Source organism: Dipodomys ordii, unplaced genomic scaffold (assembly GCF_000151885.1).
Source record: "Dipodomys ordii isolate 6190 unplaced genomic scaffold, Dord_2.0 Scaffold20, whole genome shotgun sequence".
Classification (NCBI taxonomy): Eukaryota; Metazoa; Chordata; class Mammalia; order Rodentia; family Heteromyidae; genus Dipodomys; species Dipodomys ordii.
The window spans coordinates 8,697,281-8,720,132 of NW_012267236.1; the positions used below are offsets into that span (position 1 = coordinate 8,697,281).

The window sequence follows — 22,852 nt, forward strand, 5'->3', positions numbered from 1 at the left end:
GCTAGCCTTGAGCTGAAGAGCTGAGGGACAGCACCCAGGCCCAGAGTTCAGGCCCCATGACCAGACCAAAAAAAAAAAAAGTTGCTCTTGTCAGTTTGTGGAAAAAAGATTAGAGAGGCCAAGCATTGTACCACATACCTATAATCATAACACTTTGGAGATGGAGGCAGGATTGTGAATTTTAGATCAGCTTAGACAAATCAGGGAGTTCCAGGACAGTCTAGGTCCTGGAACAGGAAGATTCTGCCTTCCTATGTAATTGTGTGTGTGTGTGTGTGTGTGTGTGTGTGTGTGTGTGTGTGAGTGAAGATTTAGGCAAGACTGGAGGCAGAGCAAATACAAACTAGCTGGCATGCCCCTGCCTTCCCGTAGCAGGAAAGCAGGGATACAAGAAGTAATTAAACACAAACAGAGCTTCCTATGCAACCACCTGTGCAGCTCTCCCACACCCTATCTAGGCTACAGACTCCACAGAGTCAGCAGAAAAGGTGATTTCAGGCTGCTATCCAACTCCCCTTGGGTCATCTTCAAGGAGGTGACACATTATCAGGTCAGGAGGCAGGGCATTCCCACGGTCCCTGCAAAACCCAGCAATCCCTGCTCCCCACAGTCCCTGCAAAATCCAGTAATCACTGCTCTCCACGGTCTCCATGGTCCTCACATTGTGACTGAGCAAGTCAGCCAAGCACGGTGTTTCAACTAGTACTGAGACCTTGCTGGAGGGCTTGCTTCTCCAGAAGGGGTGGCCTCCTTTGCAGGTGTGAGGGCCTGAGTTCAAACTCCAGCACAGCCAAAAATGGAAAAGAAAACCATCCTAACTACAGAGATTTTAAAATCGACTCCTAAATAAGTTTTGAATATCCTCAGAACAGAAGCTTGTAATCTCTGTCATTTAACAGGGAGGAAAAGAAGAGTCCGTGCCAGGTGCTGGTGGCTCACAGCTGTAAACCTAACTGATCAGGAAGTTGAGATCTGAAAATCACTGTTTGAAACCAGCTCAGGCAAGAACGTTTGTGAGAATCTTATATCCAATAAACAACTGTACCACAGAAGCCAGAAGTAGAGCTGTACTCTAGAGGTAGAGCACTAGCTGTAAGCAAAAAAGCTTAGGGACAGCACTCAGGCCCTGAGTTTCAAGCTCCTGAAGCAGTGTGTGCGTGCGCGCGCGCGCGCGCGCGCACACACACACACACACACACACACACACACACACACCACACCAGCCTTTATGTGATCATAACTAATCACACCTCTCAGGATCTGTGTTTGTTGTTTATTTATTTATTTCCAGTTATATGTATCCGTTGTAAGAATTCTTTTTTGCAGATGGCAAAAGCAAAATTTTCACATTTTGAAAAATTTGGAAGTATAGCAAATAAAAAAGAAAAGGCTAGAAGGGATAGGAAGGACAGCCGTAGCCCCCACCCAAGGACAATGCAGGCCACGTGGACATGCTTCCCACCAGGGTTCTTTAGACCACAGAAATAAACTCTGCCTAAAATGAAACTCTGCTTAAAATCCTAATTTTCTCCTTCAAAATTATAACATCAGCACTTTCCATACCAGTAAAGGTTTATTGATACAATAATACTTTTATATATCACAGAGCCACAAGGATTTCCACCCTGTTTCTATGGAAACCAGCCATGTGGCTCCAAACATGGCCATCCCTATCATACCCACTGGGTGGGAATCAGGACATAGGGTGGACACCACCCTGAAGTGGTTGAACACCCAAATTCCAGAAGAAAAGCTCCTGTCACCTTGGGTAGTGACAACCTGAGAAAGTAACAAAAATCTGAGGTAGGTCCCCAGGGCCACGCTGGCATCTTTCCTGGCATCCAAAGGGATGTTCTGAATCCAGATGCCCTCCTGCTTCTAAGCTTTGCAGTGAGCCCCCACCATCACAAAAGCTTTCCTAACCCTGTTTGGCCATTGGACTGTTTTTATATTTATAGCATAAGAGCATAGAGCTTCGAATGCCAGCTCTGTCACATAAACTCTCCTGTGAATTTTTTGTTCCACAGTCAGAGGCATTATCCATTGCACCACTGCCCACCTGCTGTATTATTATTATTATTATTGACATTTCTTGACTTGTACTCAGGGCCTCATGCTCTAGCTCAGCTTTCTTGCTCCTAGATAGTGCCCCACCACCTGGGCCAAGCCTCCAGCTGAGATTTTTTGCTGGTTAAATAAAGATGGAATCTCATGGACTTTTCTGCCTGAGCTGGCTTTGAACAGCAATCCTCCAGGTCTCGGCCTCTTAAGTAGCTAGGATTATAGGCGTGAGCCACCAGATCCCAGCTTCTAAATGAATTTTTTTTTGGTGGGGGGGAGGAGGTTCGGTCATGGGGCTTGAACTCTGGGCCTGGGCGCTGTCCCTGAGCTCTTCAGCTCAAGGTGAGTGCTCTACCACTTGAGCCACAGTGTCACTTCCAGTTTTCTGGTGGTTTAAAAGGAGATAAGAGTCTCACAGACTTTCCTTCCCAGGCTACCTTTGAACTGTGATCTTCAGATTTTAGCCTCCAGAGTAGCTAGGATTACAGGTGTGAGCCACTGTACCCAGCTCAGTTCTAGATTTTTAAACATTTCTGTGGCTCACATCTACATGGGAGATAGTGATCAGGACTGTAGTTTGAGACCAGCCTGGGCAAAAAGTTAGGGAGATCCCATCTCAACCATCATGTTGGGGTGGTATTGTTTATCTTTTATCTCAGCTACATAAGAGGTTGTAGTTAAGAGGATTAGGGTCCAAGGTCAGCCTTGGGCTTGCCTAATCATGCCTGAGGCCCTGAGTTCAATCCTCAGCAAAACAAAAACACAAAATTAAAAATCATTTAAAAATCAAAAAAGGGACTGGGAATATGATATGGCTTAGTGGTAGAGTGCTTGCCTCGCATGCATGAGGCTCTGGGTTCAATTCCTCAGTACCACATACACAGAAAAAGCCAGAAGTGGCTTTGTGGTTCAAGTGGTAGAGTGCTAGCCTTAAGCAAATGAAGCTCAGGGATAGTGTCCAGGCCCTGAGTTTAAGCCTCAGGACTGGCAAAAAATAAAAAATTAAAAAAGCAGGGCTGGGAAGGTGGCTCAGTGGTAGAGTGCTGGCCTTGCTTGCGCAAGGCCTTGGGTTCGATTCCTCAGCACCACATAAGCAAAAAGAAAAAAGCCGGAAGTGGCGCTGTGGCTCTAGTGGTAGAGCACTAGCCTTGAGCTGAAGAGCTGAGGGACAGCGCCCAGGCCCAGGAGTTCAGGCCCCACGACCGGACCAAAAAAATAAAATAAAAAAAGCATCAGCAAGTATGTGGTGAGTGGCCCTCTCTGGGCACTGGGGAGGGAGGGCTGACAGAGTGAGGAGCGCCACACCTGCACATCTTGTTCCAGCTTGATCTTGATCGAGTTGTACTCCTCGCAGTCCCAGACCCGCTGCTTGTTCAGCTGCTTCTCGTAGTCCTCCACCTTCTTCATGCGGTTTATAAGGTACTCCAGCTGAAGCACAGTGAGACAAGGGGGAGTTAAGGGCCTCCCTGTTCCGCTCAGTCCTTCAGGTGGCCTGTCAAGTGTGACCCACTGGCACCTTAGGAAGTATGCGGCTGGGGAAATCTGGTGGCTTCAGAAGCCTAAAGATCTTACTCCCCGAGGAATTGCTTAAGTTTTCTTAAGAAAACCTATTAACATGAAGAAAGCTAAATGTCTTAATTTCCATGAAAAAAATCAGCTGGCCAGGGTGGCTCCTGATGGTAATCCTAGCTACTCAGGAGGCTGAGATCTGAGGATCAAAGGTCAAAGCCAGACTGGAAAGAAAAGTCCTGGAGACTCTATCTCCAGTTAGCCAGTGAAAAGAAAGCTAGGCTCCAAGTGTGGTTCAAATGGTAGAACACCAGCTATGAGCAAAAAAGGTAAGCAAGAGTACAATATCCTGAGTTCAAGCTCCAGTACATTCTCTCTCTCTCTCTCTCTTTGTCTGTCTCTCTCTCTCTCTGTCACACACACACACACACACACACACACACACACACACACACACACACATACACACAAAGTGTGTCTTTTTTGGGGGGGAAGAGGAGGTCATGGGCTCAAACTCTGGGCTTTGGTGCTGTCCCTGAGCTGAAGAGCTCAGGGAAAGCGCTCTACCACTCCAGCCACAGCGTCATTTCCAGCTTTATGGTGGTTAGTTGGAGATGATTGACATGTACTTTCCTACCCAAGCTGGCTTTGAACTGGGATCCTCAGATCTCAGCCTCTTGAGTAGCTAGGATTACAGGCATGTGAGATCTGAGGATCATGGTTCAAAGCTAGCTTGGATAGGAAAGTTCATGACACTCTTATCTCCAATTAACCACCAAAAAAAAAAAAAACAGAAGTAGAGCAGTGGTTTAAATGATAGAGCACTAATCTTGAGCACAAAAGCTAAGGGACATCACCCAGGCCCTGAGTTCAAGCTCCAGGACAGGCACACACACACACACACACACACACACACACACACACATCACCATCTCTAGCCATGACTATCCACAGCTGCACACACACACACACACATCACCTTCTCTAGCCATGACTATCCACAGCTGGGCAGATGCCTAAGGAGAGTGACAGCTCACCCCCACAAAGAGGCCGCACTGATGAACACACTGACAGTTGAGTACTAAGTGCATGCCATGGTACTCTACCCACAACCAAGATTCTGGAGTTCAGTCACACCCCAATTCCTCAGGTTTCCCCTTGCCACCCTCCCCCACATTTGCTGGCCTTTACCTCTTTGGCATTGTGAGTCTGCAGTGCCCGCTCCCATTTCTTCTTGTTACTGGTCAACAGCTCCTGGCGCTCCACCTCAAAGGCTTTCTACACCATGAGGGGAGAGAGCTTTCAGAGAAGCCACAATTGCCACATCCCCAGCAACACAAAGTCATATCCAAACCACAAGCTTGCCAATTCATGCAGCTAAAATGTGTAGAAACTAGAATGTGTGAATTAGTCACTATCAGCAATCAAAGCTGATGGCTGGAGGCTGGGCAGTTGCTGACTAGCAGTCACCCTATGGGGCAAAGCATGGCAAAACATGCAGTCCTGATTGGGAGGTACGCTGCCATGACAGGGCCCCAGGAAGTAGAGGCAGCATGCGGCTACCCAAGCTAGGGACTCGAGTGAGTGCAGCAATCCAGAGCCAGGCCATTCTGTTCTCTTCTCTTCCATCCTGGGTAGGCCTAAAGCTCCGTCTCAACATATTCAAAGTCAAGGTACTAGCCGAGCACTGGTGCTCACCAGTGTAATCCTAGCTACTCAGAAGGCTGAGATCTGAGGATCATGGTTCAAAGCCAGCTTGGGCAGGAAAGTCTATGACACTACTTCCAATTAACCACCAAAATGCCAGAAATGGGGCTGTGGCTCAAGTGGTAGAGTGCTAGTCTTGAGTCTAAGCAAGAACATGATCTCCAGTACCAGTGTGTGTATGTGTGTTGTGTGTGTGTGTGTATGTGTGTGTATGTGCATGTGCATGCACATGTGCACACACACATATACACAATTCAAGGTACTTATTCCTGAATACTACTTGGCACCCCCTGTCCCCATTTCTCTACCCAACTGCCAAAAGTAAACAAATAAATGAATGGCTCAAAGGGCACTAATTTCCCTCCTCTGCACCCTATCACATCTTTCTTTCTATGGGAATTATCAAATTGTAAATAGTTAGAAAAGTATTTATTTCTAGCTATTTCCTACTAGAACACTGTTTTCTTTTTTTTTTTTTTTTTTGGTCCAGTCGTGGGGCCTGAACTCTGGGCTTGGGTGCTGTCCCTCAGCTCTTCAGCTCAAGGCGAGCACTCTACCACTTGAGCCACAGCGCCACATCCCGCTTTTTTCTTTTTGCTTATGTGGTGCTGAGGAATGGAACCCAGGGCCTCATGCATGCAAGGCAAGCACTCTGCCACTGAGCCACCTTCCCAGCCCCTAGAACACTGGTTTCTATGGGGTTTTCTTTTTTCTTTTTTTTGTCCATCGTGAGGCTTGAACTCTAGTCCTGGGCACTGTCCCTCAGCTCTTCAGCTCAAGGCTAGCGCTCTACCACTTGAGCCACAAAGCCACTTCGGCTTTTTCTGCCTATGTGGTGCTAAGGAATCAAACCCAGGACCTCATGCATGCACAAGGCAAGCACTCTACCACCAAGCCACCTTCCTAGGCCCCCTATAGGGTTTTTCTTATTCCTAGCTATATCCTCTGCTCTCTATCCAGTGTCTGGCACACAGATAACACTTGATTACTGGTTGACTGAGTGAATGAGCAAATAAATTATTGAAGCCCTAGCACATAGGCAGAGATCAGAGCACACAGATGTCCAGGCCTCTCCTCGTCTGATGAGGGCTGGGCTGCCTCCTCCCCAGCCTTCCCTCCCCTCTGTCCCTGCAGTGCAGAAGGGGGCTTTTTTGGCCCTCACCTCAATGTGAGAGAGCTCTTGGCGAAAGGTTTTCATCACATTCTTCACCTGCTCTTCCATCCGCTCCAGAAGCAAGGCAATGTCATCTGACTGTTTCTTCAAGTCCTTCACATACTGGTCATCCTTTACTTTTAACTCCTTGAAAATACATGGAGATCACAAACTGAGGAAGAAACAAGTGCCAAGCACCCCCACCCAGTCTTCTCTTCTCTGAATCCGTAAACCCTAGGAATTAAAGGTGCACAGAGAGAAAACCACCTCAGAAGAGTCTTTCAAGATATGGTGAAAAACAAAGGTGGATTTGAAAATAACTCAGCTTAGGATAACACTATGGGTGTGCAAGCTACAAATCCCCCTGCCAAGCTCCCAGGAAGCCCAGCTAACAACGAAGTCCTGGGAATAACATGGGAGCATAGTGACTACAGCCTAAGTTCCATTCCTTAACTAAAGTCAGAAAATCTTATAAGTACCGCGCGCTACCGATTGCGCCACTAGAGCTCCTAAAGTCAGAAAATCTGAAACAACAATTGCTGTAAGAGTACATCTTTGGGGGCTGGGAAGGTGGCTCAGTGGCAGAGCGCTTGCCTTGCATGCATGAGGCCTTGGGTTTGATTCCTCAGCACCACATAAGCAAAAAGAAAAAAGCCAGAAGAGGTTGATATCTGTGGACAATTCTGAGAGACTCTTACCTCCAAGTAATAGCAAAAAGGCAGAAGTAGAGGTGTGACTCATGTGGTAGAGCACCAGCATTGAGCAAAAAAGCTAAGCAAGCATGAGAGGCTCTGAATTCAAGCACACACACACACACACACACACACACACACACACAAAATTTAAAAATAGGATCACAATATGATCCAGTAGTCCCACTTCCAGTGTAGACGCAAGGGAATTGGAAGATCCCAGAGAAACATGTACACCATGTTCAGCCAGGAGCTGAAAGCAACTCAGATGTCCACAAAAGAAATACAATAATGCACATATGTTTATGGATTATCATCAGCAGGCTTGAAAAGAAAAAAATTCTATCACATGCTATTACAAGGCTAAACCTCAAGGACGCTAAGCTAATCACTTGATGCATGTGACCCCACTCATGTGAAACTACTCTGTAACATAGCCCAAGTCACCGAAACAGAAAAGAGAAGCTGAGGGCCAATGGCCCACACCTGTAATTCTAGCTACTTTGGAGGCTGAGATCTGAGGATTGCAGTTTGAAGCCAGCCTGGGCAGAAAAGTTCCCATGAGACTCTTTATCTCCAATTAATCACTCAGAAACTGGAAGTGGTGCTGTGGCTCAAATGGTGGAGCACTAGCTTTGAGCACAAAGAGGCTCAGGGACAGTGCTCAGGCCCTGAGTTCAAGCCCTACAACTGACAAAAACAGAGAGAGAGAGAGGGAGAGAGGTAGTGACCAGGGAGAAGGATCTAGTGGGTTTCAGTATTGTAAGCTTAATTTTTCTAGGTATCCATTACACAATGATGTGAATATACTAACACCATTGAACTAGATACTTTATTTAAATATAATGGGACATAATCATTAAAAATAATTGTGAGTGACGCTGTGGCTCAAGTGGTAGAGAACTCACCTGAGCTGAAGAGCTCGGGGACAGACGCAGATCCAGAGTTCAAGCCCCATGACTGACCAAAAAAAAAAGATTTAGCCAGGCGAGGGTGACTCATCCCTATAATCCTAGCTACTGAGGAAGCTGAGATCTAAGGATCACGGTTCAAAGCCAACCAGGGTAGGAAAGTCCATGAGATTCCTATCTCCAATTTACCACTGGAAAACCAGAAGTGGCGCTGTGGCTCAAGTGGTAGAGCGCTCACCTTGAGCTGAAGAGCTCAGGGACAGCGCCCAGGTCCAGAGTTCAAACCCCATGATTGACAAAAAATAATAATAATAATAATTTTGAGAAAAAAGTATCACTTGAGCTATGCAATATTTTTGTATGGAGTTGGGGGGGAGAAGGAGAAAGGGATAGTACTGCTATGTATCCCAAGCAGGCCTCAAACGCTTAGTCTCTCAAGTGTTCATCACTGCAGCAGCTTGGGTTGTACAACATTCTAAGTAAGGCAGGTGAAGCAGACAAATGACCCAATTCTAGCCCTCAACAAGACCACACTTGGCTGGGATGGGCCCAGGCCTCTCACCTGCTGTAATTCACTGATCAACTTGTTCTTATCTTCTATGAGCCTGGCACAGTGCTGCTGCTGGTGGTTGAGCATCTCCCACAGCTCCTGGGGAATCTGCTTGCGTTTGCCTTCCTCCCACTTGGCAGTGATTTCATCAAATTTGTCCTGGCTGGTCTTAACTTCATTTTCCAGCTTCTCAATTCTGCAAGTATAGACATGGCCTCAGCTCAGGGTTTAGCCTTGCAGCAGCACAGACCAGTTCTGAGCTGTCTATACTACAGGGTCCAGGCAGTGGGCACTGCCCTCAGACTCCTGCCTAGAGCTAAACTGCACACTGGCAGAGCTTCTTTGAATGTTTGACCTTCAAAGCTGACCCAGTAAACAAAGTGGCATGTGACAAAGGACATGTGGCATGTGTCCCAGCACAGGGCTGGGAATGTGGCTTAGTGGTAGAGTGCTTGCCTAGCATGCATGAGGCGGTGGGTTCGATTCCTCAGTACCACATAAACAGAAAAGGCCAGAAGTGGGCTGGGAAGTTGGCTCAGTGGTAGAGCGCTTGCCTTGCATGCATAAGGCCCTGGATTTGATTCCTCAGCACCACATAAGCAGAAAAAAATAAAAAGCCGGAAGTGGCGCTGTGGCTCAAGTGGTAGAGTGCTAGCCTTGAGCTGAAGAGCTGAGGGACAGTGCCCAGGCCCAGAGTTCAGGCCCATCACCAGACCAAAAAAAGAAAAAAAGGAAAGGCCAGAAGTGGTGCTGTGGCTCAAGTGGTAGAGTGCTAGAGCCTTGAGTTCAAACCCCAGGACTGGCCAAAAAAAAAAAAGAAGAAGAAGAAGAGGGGGCAATACATTAAGGCTACACACACAACACATGTCACACACAGTGCAAAATCACTCATCATACATGTCATATACAAATCAAGAGTCAACTGGAAGGCAGTTACTCAGGAGGCTGGGATCTGAGGATCACCGTTTGAAGCCAACCAGGCAGGAAAGACTCTTATCCCCAATTAACCAGCAAAAAGCTGGAAATGAAGCTGTGATTCAAGTGGTAGAGTAACAACCTTGAGAGGAAAAAGCAAAAGGACAGCCCCATAGGCCCTGAGTTCAAGCCCCATACCAAATATATATATATATCAATTGGGTCCTTCAAAGTAGCTCAAGCTTTGACAAGTTGCTTAAGCACTGCAAGATGAAATGTCTTCATCTGTGCAAAGAAGGTACAGTGCCCTTCAGAATTAAATGAGTCAGTGCTTGGCACAGGTGCACCTCACCTGGAAATCACTTAATGAGCAATCGCTGCAATAAATTTTTTATTTTTTTAGCAACATGATTTCAAGTGTAAGCAGAGATGTGTTTTCCCCAACTCTTTCTACATATCCCTTTCAGAACTAATTACAGTCTGGTATTTCCATATGATCCTATGCAAAGGCCACATGTCACACCTCTGGCACCCACACAGAATGGCACAGTTAATACTTGTGGGAGGGAGAGAGGTGGGGGAAGGAGGTTCCTATGGGTCGGGGAGTCCAGAAGGCTAAGTTGGACACAGTCAAACTGCAAGGATTCAAGAGAGCCCAGCCCTGAGCTGCTCACCTCTGCCGCTTTAGCTCCTCTTCCTCTACCCGCCTGTGGATCTCTCTGATGTCTGTAGCCACCTGGATGTTGGTCACCAACTCTGTGCCACAGAGCAGCAATTTAGCTAGTTTCTGGAAGAAGGAGGAGGGGGAGGAGGAGGAGGGAGAGAGAGACAGAGACACAGAGAGAGAAAAATTCATCAAATAGCTGGGCTGTAGCTGGGGTGCTGTGGTTCATGCCTATAATCCTGCTATTCAAGAGACTGAGATCTGAGGATCATGGTTTGAAACCAGCCAGGGCAGGATAGTCTGAGAGTCTTATCTCCAATTAACCACCAAAAAGCCAAGAGTGGAACTGTGGCTCAAGTGGTGGAGCACTAACTCAGAGCACCCAGGTCCTAAATTCAAGCCCCAGAACCACCACCACCACCACCACCACCACCACCCACACAAATTAGAGCACTATGAAGAATTTAGGGACATTAAGGCTGGGGTGTGGTTCAGTGGTAGAGCTTTTGTTCTACCACTTGGGACATGAGAAAATTCTAAGGATTAGGGTCCACACTCAGTGGTAGAGCCCTTGCTTAGCATGTGTGAGACTTTGGGTTCAGTCCCTAGCACCCCACAAAATAAGATTAAATAATAAATCTGAGTCACATATTTAAGACTCAAAGTAAATTGAAAATCAAAATAAGCCAGGTGCTGGTGGCTCATGCCTATAATCCTATTTACTCAGGAGATCTGGAGGATCTGCCAGCCTGGGAAGAAAAATCTGTGAGACCTCATCTCCAACTAAACGGTAAAATGCTGGACTGGAGGCATGGCTCAAGTGATAAAGAGTTTCAGTCATGAATAAGAAAGCCAAGCAGGGATTCAGGTCCTGAGTTAAATTATAGATAGATAGATAGATAGATAGATAGATAGATAGATAGATAGATAGATAGATAGATAGATAGATAGATATACAAAATAGAGATCCATATACCATGCATAAATGTTTTAAAATTATGATATGTAAGACTCAAAACCTTCTCTATCTTCTTACCTTGATTCCTTTACAGAAAGCTACAAGTCCAAGGGGACTGAGACTACACTCAGAATTCCAGTCAAAGCTGGTGCCCAAAGTCCAGAGCCACTCACTTCTCTGTCCAGTGGACAATGTGGATCTCCAGAACACACCATTGCAACTCTATTATAGGGTCCATTGGTTTCAAAACCAGTGGTCTTATCTTCCCTGAGCAGGCCCTGGGAAGAAGCCCAGGCAGGCCTTGGAGGGCCAGGAAACAACACTGTGCATTACCATGATACTTGGTGATGGAAAGGTAGAGAGACTTGGTTGCCTTTTCCAGGCTTTACTCTCGAATCAAAGCTGTTGGTCTGTTAAGATCCCTTTCTGCTCTTTTTCTTTTCTTATAGCAATGATGGGGTTTTTCCTGTTTATTGATGAGCTATGCACCACCATCATGAAAACAGGATCTCACAGAGCTTACAAGTTCATTGGAAACCTCCAAATGGTAATAGTCTAATCCAGGTCTGTCTAGAGACAGTGATGTAAAATGCATGATTCCTACCAGCCCAACCAAGCAGACCATGCTGGCTGCCATCTTTACTCCTCCAGCGCTACGACCACCTGCCACCAACCCATACCAGTCTGCTTTCTTCTTTCTGTTTGTAGCTCTTGCTTTGGTCTTCCTCACTTTCCTTCTTCCCATCTAAATATTCTCCCAATGCTTCCCTGTGACAAAGAAAAGGGGGGGGCAGTATAGAGACTCAAGTTATTTCTATACCTAAATTTGAGACTTTCAAGGTTCAAGAGTACTTAATACCATATATAAAAACTTATTCTGTTTAGAGAAAGTATTTTTAAAACAATAGTAAAATACTACAAGGAAATATAGGAGAATGCAAATATCTTAGCATAGAGCTCATCTTTGAATAAGACCAGTCAGGAGAGGGGAAAATGATTAATTTTTCTGTGAAAATTAAGGGGTACACTGGGGACAGGGACTTGGAGGCTGCTTTTGCTGGAAGCATTGACTCTTCACTTGGGCCTGTAGATGCCCTATGGATAATGGAAAAGGGGGGGGGGAACTTGTCATCTCTGGCTTCATTTCGAATCTACATTATAATCAACAGCCTGCCAACTGCCAGTTTTTACAATGTCCTATTCTAGACCCCCATGAGGTACCTTGCAGTTTCTAGTCATTGCTCTAACCTGAGGGCCTAACTCCATCTTGCCTTTCTAATTAGTGGGTTGTTTTTTGTTTTTTTTTTGAGGGGGAAAAGGGTAGTGCAAAGACTAAAAGTCAGGGCCTTGCACACACTAGGAAAGCACTCTACTACTGAGCTATGTCCATAGTCTTAACTAGCTCTTTAAGTCATTCTCTCCTAAAGTCACCTTGGCTCTTAGGCCTGACTGATGAACATATTATAGAAAATGACCCCAATTATCCTCCAAGCAACAGGAACCTTCTTGGTGCCAATAACATTCCAGACAGGAAATAATGGCCCAAGATATGGTCAACTGAACCACAGCAAGACCAAAACCTCAGCTCCATCGTGGAAAGCCTGACCATTGCCCCCTGCCTTTGTTCTCTATTTCAATTTAACCCAAAGACTTCTTAAAGTTCTTGAAGACATGGGTCACTAGACCTCTGAGATTCCTTCCAGTGTGGTCACACTGAAAACACAGCTCTTTTCCTGCTTCCATTGTGGGACACCCTACAGCAGGGACTTTTGTTGCAGTATGGGTAGCAAACTGGTAAAAATGTTTATAAAATGCACTCATAAAGGAAAAAGGCTAAGGACTCAATCCCTAGTACTATGGAAAGAAAAGATGAAAGAAAGAAAAAAAGAAAGAAAGGAAGAAAGAAAGAGAGAGAGAAGAGGGAGGGAGGGAGGAAAGAAGTTAGGAAGGAAGGAAGGAAGGAAGGAAGGAAGGAAGGAAGGAAATGGGATGGAGGGAGGAAGGAGGGAGAGAAAGAGGGAAGGGAGGAAAAAGAGAAAAAAGAAGGAAAAAGGAAAGAAAAAAGAGAAAGGAAAGAAGGAAAAGGAGAAAAAGAGAAAGGAAGAAGGAAGGAAGGGAGAAAAAGAGAAAGGAAGAATGAGGAAAAACTGAGTGTAGTCCTTTTGATATTTGCTAAAAATAACATAATTGCTCTATCTCCTCATCTCTCTGTTCTGCCTCATTTCAATCTATTAGACATTTGCTTTAGATGTGAATAGCAGAAGGAACTGGGGCAGGGGAGAGGTATACATGATTATTAAACAATCCCAGTCACAGGCATGCAGTGGTCAGAGGTGGTCACAAGTAGTCTCAGGGTTATTATAAGAGTCAGTGCTGCTGGAAGTGGTGCTGTGGCTCAGGTGGTAGTGCACTAGCCTTGAACACAAAGAGGCTCAAGGACAGCACTCAGGCCCTGAGTTCAAGCCCCAAGACTGGCATAGATAAATAAATACTCAGAGATGACCAGGTGCTGCTGCCTTGTGCCTGTAATCCTAGCTACTCAGGAGGCTGAGATCTGAAGATCAAGGTTAGAAGCCAACCCAGGCAGACTTTGAGTTCCTAGAATATTGCTTTTCTCCCAAAGGAATAAACTCTGTTCCTGCTTTTACCTCCTGCCACTCCTGATGCCTTGAGATACCCCCAAAAGTGGGACCTCCGTCCTAGGACACCTGTTACATTTTTGTCGGTCGTGGGGCTTGAACTCTGGGCTTGGGCACTGTCCCTGAGCTCTTCAGCTCAAGGTGAGCGCTCTACCACTTGAGCCACAGTGCCACTTCGGTTTTCTAGTGGTTTATCATGGACTTTCCTGCCCAGGCTGGCTTTGAACCGTGATCCTCAGATGTCAGCCTCTTGAGTAGTTAGGATTACAGGCATGAGCCACCAGTGCCCGGCAAGACTTTCATTCTTTTTTGGGTAAGATTTGTTAAAAACTGAAGTTTCTCCTCCGACCCAATGTCCCTCCCTGACTTTGAATTTTTTTTTTACAGAAAGCTCTTGCAGGTACACAAAAAGTATATATATGCACAACAAATGAAATATGGACATTGGGTCTAACTGGCACCATCTTGGCATCTTAGTGGCTGAGAAGGACTTCCTGAAAACTCTTAGAGGTAAAATCCCCGCCTCCCCCGCCACCCTACCAGGTGAAGGCTTGCCTGAATTCCTAAAAGCAGTGGCAGGAACTTGGACAGTATGTTCCTGGACCTGCCAGACCAGTGACCAGTACCATGAACTCCTGAGACTCTCTGAACTCTTGAGCTCCCTGGGACCCTGCCCCTTGACCGTGATTCTACTTAGGCCCACCACCTCAACCACCAATTCATCATTCCTTCTTCTGGTCACCATTTGAGTTGATCTGGTTTGTTGAGATTGTTTTTCTGCTCTTTCTTTACTTTCCTCATGGCTCAGTTTTCTAACAGTATTAAGTATATTCAAGGCTACAAGTTTTGGGGGGATATGTGCCCATTCACAGTTGCTGGCTTTCTAATAAAGACTCCCAATTCATCCTCTCAAAATGTGGCTTCTCTGTATCTTGTGATCAAATTCCCATATAACACAATGCCTAGTGTGATAGGGAGTTCATTCTGCTTCCCAGTTTCCATGCCAATCACAGGAACTTAAGATTCATACTGAAGCAAAATATAGCAAGGAGAAATAGAAAATGGCAGGGAGACGCATTATCTGCTTCCTGTACAGGAAATGGGATGAAGATGGTCTTACCTGGAGTCTTAGTATTTTTCTGAGCTGGGGAATTACACATGGTCATGTTTTCTATGTGGGGTGCGTATGTGGTGTGGTGTGGTGTGTGTGTGTGTGTGTGTGTGTGTGTGTGTGTGTGTGCGCATGCGTGCGTGCTGGTATCGGGATCTGAACTCTGGGCCTCATGATCTCCCTTGGCTTTTTCGATGAAGGATGGTACTCTACCATTTGAGCCACAGCTCCACTTCTAGTTTTTTGCTGGTTAACTGGAGATAAGAGTCTCATGGACTTTCATACCTCAGGACAAATGAAGCCAATACTTTATTATCCAAACAGTCATTGTAAAACAAAATCCCTGTATCTCATTCTCTCTCTCTCTCCCTCTCTCTCTCTCTCTTTTGGTCTGTCATGGGGCCTGAACTCTGGGCCCGGGCACTGTCCTTCAGCTCTTGAGCTCAAGGCTAGCACTCTACTACTTGATCCATAGCGCCACTTCTGGCTTTTTCTGCTTATGTGGTGCTGAGGAATCAAACCCAGGCAAGCACTCTACCATTGAGCCACCTTTTCAGCCCTCTCATTCTCTTTTGAGTCTTTCTAACACTGACCACCAACTCCCCACAGTCTTTGTTCAAAGTCTAAGGTCTAAGAGTCAGCTTGCCAATTAAGTCTCCACCCTGTGTCCCTACCTGTTTACAAAAATCTGTTAAGTTTCTATTTCCCAGATGTTGTATTGTTTTCCCGGTGTGAAGTACAAATTCCTGCCCCTCTTGCAACAGTCTCATTGCACTCCTCAGAATGTGACTCTCCCCACAATTCCTGTGGCCCACATAACACCTTTGCAACACCTTCTTCTGACTCTATCCCTCAAATTCCCATGATCCAAGTAATGTGACCAATGTAACTGCCCCTAAAATTGTGTTTAAATTCTGCCCCCACCTGTCCACAGCTGCTGCCTCCATTCCTGCTTGGAGCAGCCCGGCAGGTCTGTCCCCCAATAAAGACTTGAGCCCATATCGGTCAATTGCCTCTCATTTCTTACACAAAGTCCAGCCTGGATTGATGAAGTAGCAGAATTGAGTTATGATTCCTCAGTCCCAGTCTAACCCAAACCCTCTTTTTCTTGAGAAAACCTTTCTTTCTTGTCATTTCATCCTACAGAGATTGCTCTTTGTTTCTTAGGAAGAACCCCAATGTGTTCCACACTACTCAGGCCTTCAGATATGGCCAGGCTAATACAGATTCAAGCCCCACCCAGAGAGGTACTCTATTCCCTTGACTATTTTGACTATCAATTAATTAGTTACCGTTGTTATCTAAATATTCCCTTCCTGCTACTTCCTGGAGCAAAGATCAATGTGTTTCAGAAGGGAAAAAAAACTATACAATACAGGTCTGCTACAAATTTCTCTCTAGTTCTAACTGAAATCCCATTGCTACCCTTCATTCATCACCTGCAACTGTCCAATATGATGGCCAATATGGTGGCAACTGACCAAACAGGACAACCAGGCACTTAAAATGAGGCCAGTCTAAACTGAAACCTGCTAGAAGTTTAAAATGCATTTTGAAGACTTTCAACAATGAAAAATGCAATCCATCTCAGTGAGATGATTCATACTGATTGTGAAGCCAATTTTAGACCTCAAACTCCAGGAGTTTCTACATGTCAGGTCTGGCCCCTCAGCTCCATACTCTAAAAGATACCGTGACAGGCAGAGAAAGGAGATCTATTACATATCACAGGCTGCCATGCGAAGACTGAACTTCAGTTCATCTTCAGCTGTGTTTGAATATAAACAGCTATAGGTTTAAGTAGAGAAAGAATTAGAGGCAATGGTTGAGACATTTAAATAGCTTCATAATTGTAGTGACAAGCGTGTTTGGAGGTGGTCAGCAGAGGTAGCCAGAGGTGATGTCAGAGGTTGTCTGAATGTGCATTGTTTTAGAATTGGTCAGGTGGAACCTTCTTATAATGAGTCACCAACACCTGGCCAGTAGCCCAGCCTCTGGTGTGCTCCTTTGTGGCTCTTTGGCTTCTTAGATGTTGGTGAAGTGTCTGCAGGAGAAAATGGCTCGGGGCAAATGGAGGCTGGATGACAGACAAGATCTCCTGATTTTAATTAATGTGTGGACACAAGTAGGGAGGAGCTAGTGCTTTTAAGCCCTTGTTACAACTGCATGTTGAATTGATAATATTTTTATATATTGGATAATATATTAAATATATACATATGTGTTTTATATGTTGGGTTATAAGTATTTGCCTATATTATATATGTTAGATATTATATATATTTAAATAAAATATGAACAAAATTTTGTTTTTCCTTTTTAGGTGTACTATTATTAAAATTGCATGTTGTATTTCTGTTGTTTAGCACTGACTTAGCTTATTCCACTTATTCTCTCTCCTTAGATTTGAGCTCCCTCTTGGGGGCTGAATCCTCTTTAGGGAAACTTTCCTCGCCATTGCCATATTTGTGGCCTAAATAGGAGCTGCCATCTTGAATATCCCACTTTCTCACTAAAGTTCTTTTTCAAGATTCTTTAAAAAAAAAAGGCCCTTCATTATTTGACTGGGTTGAAGATGGGAAATCATTTTCCTTCAATGTGGCTTCTTTATTTGCTTGTTTTCCAGTGTAATATTTGAGAAACTTTAAGTCATTCTGTCTCTTACTCCTTTCTTTGTATGTGACCAGCTTTTTGGGTTTTCCCACTTTGAAAGTTTGTAGGTCCTTTTCTGGTGGTGGTGGTGGTGGTATTCCCTTCTTTTCCCATCCCCTTCCCTTCCCTTCCCTCTTTGGCTTGTTTGTTTGGGTTTTTGGTATTGGGAATTGAACTCAGGGCCTTGCACATGCTAATTACATACTCTATCACTGAGCTACACCACTGACTCCTAAGGTAAGTCTATTTCCTCCAGTGCTGAACATTTTCAATTAATCATGTTCAGTCAGGAAGCTTATGATCTTCAGGGCTGAGAAAAGTCTTGCATTCTTCCAGTGACAATGTTCTCCCTTCTATTTACTCTGATTTTTTTCTTCTGGTTCAAAAAGACACACTGGATCTTCTGGACTGGTCCTCTTTTTTTGGTGGTACTGGGGTTGTAGTCAGGGCCTAATGCTGGTTGGCTTGCTTGCTTATGACTAGTACTCTAACACTTGAGCCACATCTCTAGCTTGGATTTGGGCCAATTATTTTGGAGATGAAGTCTTGTGTACTTTGCTATCTGGGTTGATTTCAAACTTCAATCTTCTGGATCTCAGCTTCTTGAATAGCTAGGATTAAGGGTATGAGCCATCCTGGTGGAGTTTAGCTTTGAGTGAATTGAATCAATGGAGACCAGGAATGGCTCTCTCGGACACCAATGGCCTGTCAATGATGGCTAATGTGGCTAATGGTGTGGATTCAGGGGTAAATGGGGATTGTACTTCCTGTTCAATAGTGCTGTGATCCTAAATCTGCTACACACACACACACACACACACACACAAACGCACACCCACGAACACCTAGGTACTGTGGACTCCTTATGATCAATAACCAGCAGACAGGAAGGAGTCAACATCCCCACAGGGCAACTGGTCCTGCCAGGCAGGAAAAGGGAGACAGACTGTTACACACGGAGGGCATCAGAAATTCAAGTTCTCTTAGTTATTGGGGTCTCTGGGAGCAAATGTAGCAACTCTAGCCTGAGAAAGGTATGGTTTTCAGGGTCTCAAATACTTCAGAAATAAGAATTTCTGTCACTTGCCAGATAAGCCACTGAACCTGTAGAAAGGCTAGCTACGGTACACCAAATAAATACTTGTAGAAGGAAAGAAGGATGGCTGCAAAAATGACACTGTTGAGTATGTTAATATCTCTACTAGCAGGGGGCATGGGTGGCTCAAGTGTGTAATCCTAGCTACTCAGGAGGCTGAGGTCTGAGGATCATGGTTCAAAGCCAGCCCGGTGAAGGAAAGTCCAACCAAAAAGTTGGAAGTGGAGCTGTGGCTCAAGTGGTAATGCAGTAGCCTTGAGCAAAAAAAGCTCAGGGATGGAGCCCAGGCCCTGAGTTCAAGTTCCAACAGCAGCACAGACAGCAAAGCTCTGAGTTTTGGGAAGTTTTTGGAGTTTTTTCCAGCTCACCGACCCTATTCCCCCGCAGGGCGCTCCGCTCTCACAACACAGCAGCACCTCCGCCCCCGCCCCGCACCCCGCGCCCCGGCGCCCCGGCCCCTCCCCGGCGCCCCGGCCCGGGCAGCAGGACGGGCCCAGGCCCCGGCTCACCGCCTCCGGGCTTCCAGACGCGCTGCGATGCGGAGGCGCCGGGCCTGGATGCGCTCCTGAGGGTTGTCAGAGAGTATGGAGGGCCCCTGATTCGGGGCGGCCTCTTCTGCATTCTGCTCCACCAGGGCCTCTATGGGAATGGGCGTCTGAGGATTCATGGCAAAGCCTCCCGCCTTCAGCAGCTCGGCCCGGACCCGCTGCCCCGTTGCTAGCAACAAGCCGTTGCCAGGGAACGGTGTTCACGTGACTCGCGCCTCGGCGCGCCTCCGCTCACGTTGGGGTCCGGATGCTCCCGGGAGCGGACACCGAAGCCCTGGGTCTGATGATTAATCAGCACGCATTCATTTTTCTAGTCAATATCCCTAAAAAGCATACTCATCCGATATAACTTGAGCGCCTGCCATACCCGGTGCTAGAGTTTAGGATATCAGTGCTGTCCTTTGCTGCAGGAGGGTGGATGGAGTCGGCTCTGGGCCCACCGCCCCTCTGCAAGTGTGAACCTAACGTATTCGGCCTCTGTCTCGTCTAGAATGGAAACTACTGTCACCTCCATGAATCTGTACTCAGCAAGCGTGGCTATCCTCGATAGCAATTTTCAGCAGGTTTAAAACCTGAAACAATAGCACATCACAGACTTAAGAAAAGAGGAGAGGGTTTGCTTTTGCTTTTCTTTTTTCTTTTTGGGGAAAGCAGAGGGTGCAGAAAGGGAGGAGGGAAGGATGAACAAATACAATCATGCTTTTCAGTGTACACTCTGTGGAAAATGGCCTATGTAACTTGAGGGCAGGGATGGGAGGGGGAAATTAGGGGAAAGCAAAGGAAGGGGTGACATGGTCCAAAAAAGGAAATGTATTCATTGATTTATGAAATGGTAATTCCTCTGCACAATACCTTAACAATAACAATAAATTTTAAAAAGAGAGAGGGAGGTTGCAGAGGGAAATGGTGCTAGGGTACAAATACAGATCACAATCACTCTCATAGAAACACTGTTCAGAAAGACTATTTCCTGGATAGATATATCGATAGATCAACAGATCAACCGATGGATCAATAAGATTTTTGTGGCAATCCTAGGGCTTGAACTCGAGGCCTGGGTACTGTCCTGAGCTGTTCTTTTTGTTGTTGTTGCTTAAAGCTATCACTCTACCACTTGATCCATAGCTTTATTTCTAGCTATTTTGGTGATTGGAAATAAGAGTCTCACAGATTTTCATGCCCAGACTGACTTTGAACCACAACCCTCAAATCGCAAATCTCCTGAGTGTCTAGGATTACAGGCATGAGCCATCAGTCCTTACATATTTCCTGATATTTTTGTGTCCTGTTGTCCACAAAAACGTTCTTGTCATTACCAATGAACAATCCTGGTCTGGCACATTGATTTAAGGCTGTAATCCTGGCTACTTGAGAAGCACAGATAAGGCATGAGTAGTTCAAGACTAGCTTAGGCCAAAACAAATAACTAAATAAAAAGCTTGGGAGATTATATCTCTGCATGTGACTACAGGGTATATGCCTTTCCCCCAGCAACATAGAAAAGTATAAATAGGAGGGTTAAAGTCCAGGAGACCATATCTAAAAAACAAAACAAAAACAAAAACAAAACCAACATGCAAAGGGCTGGCAGGAGCACGTGTACAGAAAATGCAAGATCCTGAGTCCAAATCCCAGAACATTTCCTCATCCCAAAAAGGAAAAATGTTTTAAAGGGTTTTAAAAACAAATGAAACCATTTGACAGGGCCTTACTGGGAACCTAAGGAAAGAGAGTGGGTTGTGCTACAATGCAGTTACTACTCACAGCCCTGCCCTGCCACCTTGGGCAAGTCATAACTTTTGGAGGACTTAGCTCATAGTCAAGCCAAGTAAGCTAAGCCCTTTGTAAGACCTACCAAGGGCAAATGGAGAGTTTCCAAATCTGCAAGTGGTAGAGAACACAGAACAGCCTAGAGTCCAAATTGCTGCTAAGAACTTTATCTGATACCTGGCACTGTGGGGAGACAGTTGTTTCTAGGCTTCTGGGCCCTTTGCCAAGTCTCTCCTCTCTCTCTCTGTCTTTGGTTGTAGCCACAGCATTTAACTTGCCTTAGGGGTCATTGGTCCATGTTCTTCTATGTATAAGGAAATAAGTAGAATAACAGGAGATAGTCTGCATGGATCAGATGTTATACAAGGAATAAGTCAGAATAAAGATAGCATGAACATTCGTGAAATTTGCACAAAAAGCCACCAGTGGTCTCAAAGCTGTCTGATGACTTGCCTCCTCTTTCTTTTCCACTTCAGAGAAAGGTTTTTTTAAATTTTTTATAAAGATGTGCGGGGAGGGGGTTGAAATGGGGATAATAGTTTAGTGATAGAGCACTTCCTTGCATGTGTGAGAACCTGGGTTTGATCCTCAGACACACACACACACACACACACACACACAGGGCCTGGATGCCCTTTGCTGGCAAGAGCTTCGCATTATATCTGCTATGAACCATCTTCTAGGCCCACCCACCCTATAATCACAATAAATGCCACAAGCTAGCCTCCTTCCTTGGTTCTTAGGCACCATTTTCTTCTCAGCTGGGAAGAGTTCTTTGCCTCAATTATGCAAGCAAGCTTTTTCATGGGTTGGAAAAAGATTTAATTTTATTTTTATTAGCCAGGTGCTGGTGGCTCACACCTGTAATCCTAACTGCTCAGGAAGCTGAGATCTAGGACCATGGATCAAAGCCTGCCCGAGCAGGAAAGTCCGTGAGACTTTTATCTCCAAAAAACTATTCAGAAAAAGCTGGAAGTGGCACTGTGGCTCAAGTAGTAGAGCACTCACTTTTTGTACAGAGAGGCTCAGGGACAACGCCCCGGCCCTGAGTTCAAACCCCAGGACTGGCAAAATAATATTTTTATTGTTATTATAAAGGTGATGTACAGAGGGGTTACAGTTATATGAGTCAGGTAAAGAGTTCATGTCTTTTTGAACAAGGTCACGCCTCCCTCCCTCACTCCCGGTTTGTCCTCCCCACCATCATATAGGTGATGCTCAACATAGGGGGCAGTGAGTACTATTGCTGCATTTGTTCACCTCCATTTTTGTACCTCCCCCTACACACCCAAAGACATATAAATAAACAAACAGAACAAAAAGGAAAGGAAACAAGAACAGCAAAAAATAAGAAACCTCATTTTCATTTCCTGGAGTATATGATCAGATGCACATAGGCATCGTGCCTTTCTGTTCCTCTCCTAAGAGTATCCTACCTTGGTCTCACTGTGGGTGAACACTTAGAGACACATATAATTTATTATGTCCTGGTATCTTAGATCTTGCTTCCACATGCCATTTTTCTCTTTGAGCTTGGTTTACTTCACTTAACATGATTTGTTGTAGGTTCATCCATTTCCCTGAAAAATGACATAATATTATTCTAATGGCTATGTAAAAGTCCACTGTGTATAGGTACCACATTTTTTGGATCTACTCATCTATTGTAGGGCATCTTGGCTTTTCCCCCAACTTGGCTGATGTGAATAGTGCAGCAATGAATATGGATGTGCAGGTGTCTTTTTGTTATCTTGGCTCATGATGTTCTGGGTAGATGCTCAGGAGTGGTATAGCTGGGTCATAGGGAAGATCAGTGTTTAGTTTTTTGAGGAACTTCCAGAGTGGTTGTGCCAGTTTGGAAGAGATTTTTTACTCACCATTAGGAAGGCTCTGTTCCAGGATAGTATGCCAAACTT

The 22,852-nt window shown here is 45.3% G+C and overlaps 1 protein-coding gene across 1 annotated transcript in view; it reads right to left on the bottom strand.

The window, feature by feature from the left end:
- Nucleotides 1–19,285, bottom strand: part of Drc1 (dynein regulatory complex subunit 1) — a 38,940-nt gene extending 19,655 nt beyond the window's left edge. Inside the window, exons 1-7 of the mRNA XM_013013536.1 lie at nt 19,128–19,285; nt 11,801–11,888; nt 10,173–10,285; nt 8,596–8,779; nt 6,440–6,577; nt 4,762–4,848; nt 3,367–3,489 (exon numbers count right to left, since the gene is read on the bottom strand). Of these exons, the coding sequence (XP_012868990.1) occupies nt 3,367–3,489; nt 4,762–4,848; nt 6,440–6,577; nt 8,596–8,779; nt 10,173–10,285; nt 11,801–11,888; nt 19,128–19,285 (891 nt within the window). The remainder of the gene's footprint in view (nt 1–3,366; nt 3,490–4,761; nt 4,849–6,439; nt 6,578–8,595; nt 8,780–10,172; nt 10,286–11,800; nt 11,889–19,127) is intronic.
- Nucleotides 19,286–22,852: the final 3,567 nt, after the last annotated feature.